The sequence below is a fragment of the Colias croceus genome, chromosome Z (assembly GCF_905220415.1).
Source record: "Colias croceus chromosome Z, ilColCroc2.1".
NCBI lineage: Eukaryota > Metazoa > Arthropoda > Insecta > Lepidoptera > Pieridae > Colias > Colias croceus.
The window spans coordinates 8,495,888-8,505,280 of NC_059568.1; the positions used below are offsets into that span (position 1 = coordinate 8,495,888).

The 9,393-nt window shown below is 33.0% G+C and overlaps 1 protein-coding gene across 1 annotated transcript; it reads right to left on the reverse strand.

Annotated features, from left to right (window-relative positions):
• Positions 1-2,280: 2,280 nt before the first annotated feature.
• On the reverse strand, positions 2,281-9,338 carry LOC123705269 (solute carrier family 35 member C2). Its single transcript, XM_045653977.1, has 5 exons — positions 8,929-9,338; positions 7,992-8,279; positions 5,505-5,757; positions 4,297-4,463; positions 2,281-4,058 (listed from the first exon to the last, which is right to left on the reverse strand). Exons 1-5 carry the CDS (start codon positions 9,112-9,114, stop codon positions 3,732-3,734), a joined length of 1,221 nt encoding a protein of 406 aa, XP_045509933.1. The 5' UTR covers positions 9,115-9,338; the 3' UTR covers positions 2,281-3,731.
• Between the last annotated feature and the right edge of the window lie 55 nt (positions 9,339-9,393).

Consider the following 9,393-nt stretch of genomic DNA (forward strand, 5'->3'; position numbering starts at 1 on the left):
GGGGGCGATGTGCAAAAATATCTGTCACTAGAATAAATTCAATAATATCTATCTGCCCGTATACATCAAAAATATCTGACATTAGTAGGCAACATAATAAAGTGGCATCAAAATAATGTGACGAAAATGTACAGCAAATAATTGTGACAACCTCTCACGGCATAAATATGTGACATCAACTAGATGGCAATAATATCTGACACAATTTCATATTTCTGTATTTTGCATCGATTCCTCACAAAAAGCATTTAAATATGTGACATCAACTAGGAAGCAATAATATCTGACACAATTTCATATTTCTGTATTTTGCATCGATTCCTCACGAAAAGCATAAATATGTGACATCAACTAGGAAGCAATAATATCTGACACAATTTCATATTTCTGTATTTTGCATCGATTCCTCACACAAAGCATAAATATGTGACACAAACTAGGTGGCAATAATATCTGACACAATTTCATATTTCTGTATTTTGCATCGATTCCTCACACAAAGCATAAATAATAAATACCTATGTGACACCAACTAGGTGGCAATAATATCTGACACAATTTCATATTTATGTATTTTGCATCGATTCCTCACGAAAAGCATAAGTATGTGACATCAACTAGGAAGCAATAATATCTGACACAATTTCATATTTCTGTATTTTGCATCGATTCCTCACGAAAAGCATAAATATGTGACATCAACTAGGAAGCAATAATATCTGACACAATTTCATATTTCTGTATTTTGCATCGATTCCTCACACAAAGCATAAATATGTGACACAAACTAGGTGGCAATAATATCTGACACAATTTTATATTTCTGTATTTTGCGTTGATTTCACACAAAAAGCATAAATATGTGACATCAACTAGGAAGCAATAACATCTGACACAATTTTATTTTAATTTAATATTGAATTAATACAAAATATAAATTTTATTTTAACTACGTTGTTTTAAAACATTATTACCATATTAATTAATATGTGCCGTCGTTGTATACTACATATTGTATGTCTAGATATTATATCCTACTAGCTTAACACCCGCGGCTTCGCCCGCGTTTTCAAAGAAAAACCCGCATAGTTTCCGTTCCTGTGGGATTTCCAGGATAAAAGCTCTCATAAGGGTTAATCCAAGTTACCTTCTATGTGTGTGCCAAATTCCATTGTTTTGCCTTTTATTTGTGTGAAAGAGTAACAAACATCCTTACATGATACGAACTTTCGCATTTATAATATTAGAAGGATATCATATCATGACAAAAAAAAAGTAAAAAAATAAAAAAAAAAAAAATTAAAGATAAATAAAATTAAAGTAAAAAAAAAATAAATAAAAAAAAAATATAAATTAAAGTATTCATATACTTATATGAATACCCACTTGGGTAGATCTATTTTATTTGAAGGTTCAGTGTAACCTTCGTGTATTATTTAGAAATTGTTTTGTTATATTTGACGTTAGCGGCGTTTGACACCTTTGACACGATTGCTCCGTTATTCATTTTCTTTTACCTATAATATTGCTATTATTTTATTGAGTATCGAAAATTATTGCAAGTTAACATATTTCATTTAAATAAATTATCGTAATTTCATTTAAATAAGAAATATTTACAAAATATAATGTGTCTTTTGTTCATATTCTTACCCCAGCAAAATACAAAACACTAATTCAATAAAAAACGTTTCGCCTTTTTAAAATCCTATCCAATTTTATCCTACTAGTCCTACTATAATCCTACTTCCTATCCTACTAATCTATTATTATAAATGCGAAAGTTTGTGAGGATGTGTATGTGTGTGTCTGTTACTCTTTCACGCAAATACTACTGAACCGATTACAATGAAATTTAGCAGACATATAAAGAGTAACTTGGGTTAACAAATAGGATAGGTTTTATCCCAAAAATCCCACGGGAACGGATACTATGCGGTATTTCTGTGAAAACGCAGGCGAAGCCGCGGGCGGAAAGCTAGTGTCACATATTTATGCTTTTTGTGAGGAATCAATTATATTTTACAATACAGAAATATAAAATTGTGTCAGATATTATTGCCTCCTAGGTGACGTCACATATTTATGCTTCGAGAGGTTATCACAATTATTTGCTGTAACATTTTCGTCACATAATTTTGATGCCACTTTATTATGTTGCCTACTAATGTCAGATATTTTTGCTGTATACGGGCAGACAGATATTATTGAACCCGTTCTTATGACAGATATTTTTGCTAATCTGCAAATGGTAATATATTTATGCTTCTGACTGTACACATTACGAATTTCATATAAATGCGATTATAGATTTTATAAAACATATCTTTAGTCGTATAATTTATTTGGGAATCATATATCCACTTACTAAATTAGATAATGTATGGTTTAAATGCATTATTATAATTTAACCAAGAGATTAAATTTTGTTGTATATCAAATTGACTTTATATTCACTTTTGTTGATATAAAATGGTTTATAAAACACTACTGTATATATTATATAAAGCTACTACACCTAGTAAAGTGTCTAAATATCTGCACTTCATTTTGGTGTTTAATATTTGCAATTTATTATTTTAGTCTCACTGTAGAGTTTAATGTTAATCTAGTATTACTGAACACTTATGTGTGCGCTTGTGCGATTCATTATAATTAAAAGTATATAATTCTACAATGGATTGGGTAATGGTATTATAATTATTTATCAATTATAATTAATTATATTTTTTTACAACAGAAATAAAAAAAGAAAAAATATCACATGTTGTATACAAGCTAACTATTACCTGACTTGTAAAAATTGAAAATAATTGTCTTGGCATTAGAATTATATTATTCAAAGAAATAACAATTTTATTGTATACCCTGTAACAAATAAACAATAGAAAACAAATAACATAATTAAAATGAACATATGAAACATCTAGTTACATAGCCTTTTTAAATATACATACTTTGACTTTTTAATACACAAATACACTAAAGCGTAAAAACAAACAAAAAACTTTGATCTTCGTAATTAATAAATAAAATATTTCTAATAGCATTTCTTACATAAATGGAATGATTTATGCAGTTAAAAGTAAAAAATACTAATATACTAGCTTAATCTTAACAATTAAAATAAAATACATATTTTTTAAAATACGTAAGGATTTTGTAATTTACATACAAAATATTCATGAATATTGACTTGTATTATATTATGTATAATGTACACATAGGTTTCGAATCAAATCATGAAAATAACCCAGCTTTAGTAACGTGTTATAGTTATAATAAGTGTATATATACATCATTTATTGTGAATAGATATTTTTGTCATAATAATATTATAGTGTTAGAGCACAAGTCAAATAATTAATAAATTTACAGTCAAAATCAACTCTTACAGCAATTTTAAAACAGTTATCATCGTTATAATATAATAAAGAATATATTTTAATATTCAATATTATCATACAGGTGTAAAACTGTGTGTATGGAAAAAATTGAGATACTAAAATACTTTCGTAGTTATATACAATTATTACATTATATCATACAAATAATTCTTAAATTCGCGATAACAAAAGATAATAGATACAAAACATAGGTGCTATTGTTTATAGCGCCTTATCATTATTGTAGATATAATTACAAAATCCACATAAATACGTCTTTTGGTTTGTTGATAATAAATATTTATGAAATGGTTCAATGTGATAGACTTCCAATCGTCCGATATTCTAACTGCCGTCTCGTCGTTGTAGTATTTCGTATATAACGACATTGCTGTCAATGTCGCTGTCATCGCTGGGAACGTCTTCCCACTTCTGATCGTCCAACAAAGGCTCGTGCCTTTCATCTTTTCTCTTGGGTTCTCTGGTCCTTCCTATTTTGACAAAGTCGTCATCCTCCAACGCCCGGACCGAGCCAGCCACCGCTTTTATAAATAGGACTTTGTGTATAATGTGGCCAGTGATGCCGGTCAGGCACAGGACCAGCCCCACAACGTTGATGGGACTCAATTGGTCCCCGCTCACTTCTACCGCTAAGACTAGAATACACAGTTCCTGGAAGAAAATGAGTAAGACGTGAGATAACTATTAACGTGCGTGCTTACAGCATAATATTTATAATCAGAAAGCTGTTATTTAATATCTTGCATGACAAATATTGTTTTGAGATCTAAAACACTATCAGGTGGAATAAATAGATATTTATTGTCAAGTAATTTTACAACTATTTCATATGAGCAGCGATTATGGTTTAATTTATTGCGTTATAGTACTTATAATATTGATATCTTACCTTGAAAATACCCGCAATAGATAATGTAAGACTAGATGTGTACGTAACAACCAGGAACTCACTGATCTCCATAGCGAATGCTATCGTAGCTCCCACAGACACTTTTAGCACTGTGGGTGTTAGCTCGCCCGGCGGCAGACTCATCAAATCATCAAAGCATTTGAAACCTACAATATATTAGGTACCAATTACTGTCTGGAGTTCTATTTTATTATTATTAGCTAACCTATACAACTGCATTTCAGTGAAAGGGAATATCTTGGCAAGATTTTCGTTGCCTTCCTCGATAAATGCAAAAATAATATAAATAATTATCTACAATAGATATCCCAACCGTGCAGTCAGTCACCCCGCAGGGCACCTTGTGGCGAGGTGTTGGGGAGTAGCGACCCCGCGGGAACCGAGCGCTCCCGGGGGAGGTGCCTGTCCTCACCTCTGGGCTGTCCCGGTGGCAGTTCGGAGTGAACAATGACGAGGTTCAGGATCCCCCACCTCTGGCTTGCCTTTGTTGGCCGTCCAGAGTGGAGCCGCTAGAGCTATATGCTCGGGGGTGGAAGTGTCTAATGGCGTAATAGCGGGGAAACCCGCTCCGGGCCCGCGGGCTCGCGATGGTGAAACCGGTGCCGCACCTCTCTACACCCCCAGCCGTTCAGCTGATGTTGCCCCCTTGTTGCCATTATCGGTAACCTTTTTGGGAGCCCATCGACCGAACTGGCGAGTCACCGTCTGCCATAATTTTCAATTTTTAATATTGAAAAGGCAGACGTCCATAGCCCCCATAGACCCAATATACCAGTCCATCTAACACCCCCTTCCATAACCCAGTTTTATTCATTTCCATTTTTCTGCAATAGTCCTACATTGGCCGCGGACTGCCCAGGGCTGTATCTCTATAGTGCAGTCATGGGCAGGCTGCGGCTGGTGTCCCACAACACATTAAATTCTCTAAAGGGCCTCTGCGTGTTGGACCTGTGTCCCCACGTAAGCCTTCCAAAGGACCGGGTATCATCCTTACGGCGATACCCGTGTATTATGGAGAAAAATAATAATAATAATTTTCAATTCAATATAATACTTCCTGAATTAATAAAGCTTTTTATTACTCTATGTCTATAGTATAAATTTCTATGTTTGTAAAATTTTCAAAAGTCAGTGTTAAATGTATTCTTCTATATTTTAAATATGCTATCTAATTAAAAACCATTTACCTTCAAATGCAATCATGAAAGGGAGAAGGGACAAAAACATCCAAGGTTGTACATGAAAAACCATGTCTACTGGGTTATGTAGGCCGAGCTTGGATTTTTGCATCAAGAGTTGGGCGAATGTCCACCTTAGGCCACCAGCAAACGAAGCCAGTAGAAGAAAATCAAATCCCAACAGATTGAACTGAGATGCGTTGTATGTGAACATCATCAAACCCGCTGCGATAGTAAGCACGATGCCAACTAACGACCATGACTGAAAAAATCATCTTTTTTTTTATACATGGGATGATAAACATATCATACTATAAATATAAAAATATATGTAAACAATTAAGTTGATTATTATAATTTCGCTGTGCTTTTTTATTGAGTTCCAGATATATATATTCGAGTTTACATTCGCAAATTATGCAATATTCGCATATATTGATAAAAATGTTATTCGCTTTGCTTTTAGTGTTATTACATATTTTATCAAAACATTATAGTAAAAACATCGCATATCGTATATTTGTGAACTTAGTATGAGCGTAAGTATTTCATTTTCGAGTCTATTAAGTTACTCGAGAAATTGGTCAAGGTATAAAGCATATTGTGGGCTCTCATTAAAAGAGAAAACCGTTGGAGAAAACCTTTATTCAAAACCTGTATGTATAATTAACCTATTGAGCCCCGAGCGGCCCGATCGACACGACACAGTAGATTTTCTATTGTGTCTGTGATTCCGGGGGCTGAGTTATTAATTTATAATGTTTGTTTATCTCTGATATTTTAATGACAGAGATTCTTGAATAACATATATGTAGGCGTCAGGCTCCGAGATTGATTGAACACGAAGGTCTCCATAAAATCACTTGGTATTACAAGTATGACCATTAATAAAAATAAATATCACAAATAAGTTATAGTAAGCTCGTGATAGATGTGCACTGGGCAACGGTCGGCGAACGAATGACCCGAGTCGTGCGCGCGCGCTGTTTTATATTGGTCCACCGTTCGTTATTTTTTAAAGCTTCGATGGTGGCGCCGTCATATACATATTATAAGAAATAACACGAGAGGCCGGGTTAAATATTAGTTTGAATGTCATAAGAATGTACTGAGATTCTACACAGCTACCTAATTGATGTAGGTAGTTGATAACAAATCGCAGCGAGTCAACGACTATTAGCAGTGTGGGTAGTTGGATCAAACGTAGTATAAACAACGTCCGAGCCCCTAGTCACGATTCGTACGAATGCGCCACGAGTCACAGGAAAGCGGCAATTTATATAGTATTCGACAGCTAAGCATGTTCTGACAGGTAACAGTGACAACTAAAACAAGTGATAACTGCATTAAAAACAACCGACTTCAAACTTGCACTTGCAACATTTAAAAATACAGACAAAAATGCTCATTAAATAAAAACTACTGGGCCTATCCGAATAAAATTTCTATGGGACCAATTCGACACCATCCCGCATCGAACAAAAAAAGAATCACGTAAATCGGTTCAGAAACCTCGAAGTAATCGGTGTTCATACATTAAAAAAAAACGTACCGGCCGAATTGATAACCTCCTCCTTTTTTTTGAAGTCGGTTAGACAACTATTCATCCACAAAAATATTAAATCAAAAGTTACTTCTAACAATATATTAATTAAATAATATGTAGTTTTCAAATTATTAAGGATTAAGGTGGTTAAAGTTGCATTAGAAATAAAGAGACAGTTCAGTGAGAAAGTTTGGTTTGTGTGGATATTAGGCAACTAGCAGCGCTTCACAGTTTCACCCGCGTGGCTTCGCTCCTGTTGGTCTTAACGTAATCATAGCCTATAGCCTTCCTCGATAAATGTGTTATCTAACACCGAAATCAAATCGGACCAGTTGTTCCTGAGATTAACGCGTTCATACCACCATCAAACAAACTTTTGAAAACAAATGTTTTTGATCGTAATCAAATATTCATTAAAAGTTAAATTTTGCTGGGCAGTAACAGTTATACAAATAAGTAACAGTTAGCATTTGCAGGCTTGCACATTTCCCATTCGCCCTTTGGCACCACATTTATATCGCAAAGCATTTAGGTAATTAATTAACATATTCAAGTGATATAATATAATAAAAATACTGAATACAAAATTACTTGCAACATACATCTTAATAAACTATACTTTTGGAAAGCAAATAAAGAAACAATCCTTTTACACTGTGCATAAAAATAATAATAGAATTTGCTGGTGCTATAATCAGGTGATGTAGTCTCAATAATCATAAATACAATAGATATGTTTTCTAATTATTGGTATATTTAAGTTGAGCTTCAATAAAAATGAAGGTTTATATGACACAAAACTATGTTTTTGGTCTAAATATGAATAAATATAGAAAGTGAAGACAAAATTACTTCAGTACTATTTTACTGACAGAGTGTAACTCAAAAGTACTACACTTATTAGACTATCCTCACTAAGATTTAATTGTTCATATTCCAATAATACACACCTTCTTCTCCAAGCCCAGCAAAATGGCAAATCCAAGAATGAATATGATTGTAGTTGACTTTGTCATTGTATACAAAGATATTGTAACCAATTCCAAAGCCCAATTCGAGAAGCCCACATCGATCCCACTAGCTAAACCAGTAGGACCAACCGATCTAAGGCAAGTCAAGAACGATAGCATCAGTTGCGGCTGCCCAGTTATTAGTTGCAAAATGATGCGAACAAATACAGACAGTATCCACTTTATTATCAAGTGATACATCACCACTGTTAGGGGATAGTGAAAGTCCTGCAATAAAATAATTGAGTTTAATTTAAATTTTTTTTGGTACTTTTTTTTGTATTGCTACAAGTGTTTTGGTTTTGAGAGTGATTATTTGAAATTTTGGGTTACATTTGAGAAATGAAAAAATGTTAATTCAATTTTGAAGGAAATTATCTAAATGTAAGTCTTATCAGTGGAGTAAAAGTATAAAATTATCTCTCTAAAGCCTAAACCATAAAATTAATACCATTAAGTTTCAAAATTTAATCTAATTGATCAAGCAATTAAAGTTTTAAAATGTAAGAATCAAGTGAAAAAACTAAAGCAAGCAAATAGAATTAACAAAAAAATTGAATATGGTACCAGAGGTTTACAAGATAAACAGTACAAGATTGATAAACATAATTTACGTATCTTGAAGGTCAATTACAATTAGTATTTACTGAACAATAATCTATATAGTTGACAGAATCCAAATTGAATATAGGTGTGTTTGTACATAATTAAAATATTTGGGTTATAAACTGGCATAAATAATTTTGAAACTTTGTTTTCATTAAAACTAATATTATTGTACCTCATATTATGCACATTTCATGTGTATAATATGAGGTACAATAATATTAGTTTTAACATGCTATATAATTGCTTATACAATAAAATAATTTCTTACCTTTAAAAGCCATCTCTGATAAAAAGTAAGGCCTATCGATAGAGAAAAATACAGCAGTATCAATCCTAGGGAAAGGAGACTTTTTTGAAAACAAACATCAAACCATTTGCCTTTAGGTTTAGCAATAAATTCGTTTTCTTCGGCATCGGTCTTGACCGACAGCTGTTCATATTTTGCACCCGACATGGCGAGCGCTTTTAAAGCCGATCTAAAGATTTACCACGTAACTACATAGCCGTAATAGTAGAGGTTACAGATTTCGCCTAAAAAGCTTCGTCTACTATAATATTCAATCTGAATTCATTCGATTTCAATGATAGTAAAATGATTATGATAGAAAATACTGTCCATATTTTTGAAGGAAAGGCACCAAACAATACAGATACACTAGGTATAGTACGAGTCAGAGAACGACGTGTCAATGTCATTAGATAATCACAATTCACAAAAAGATAGCCACAGAAG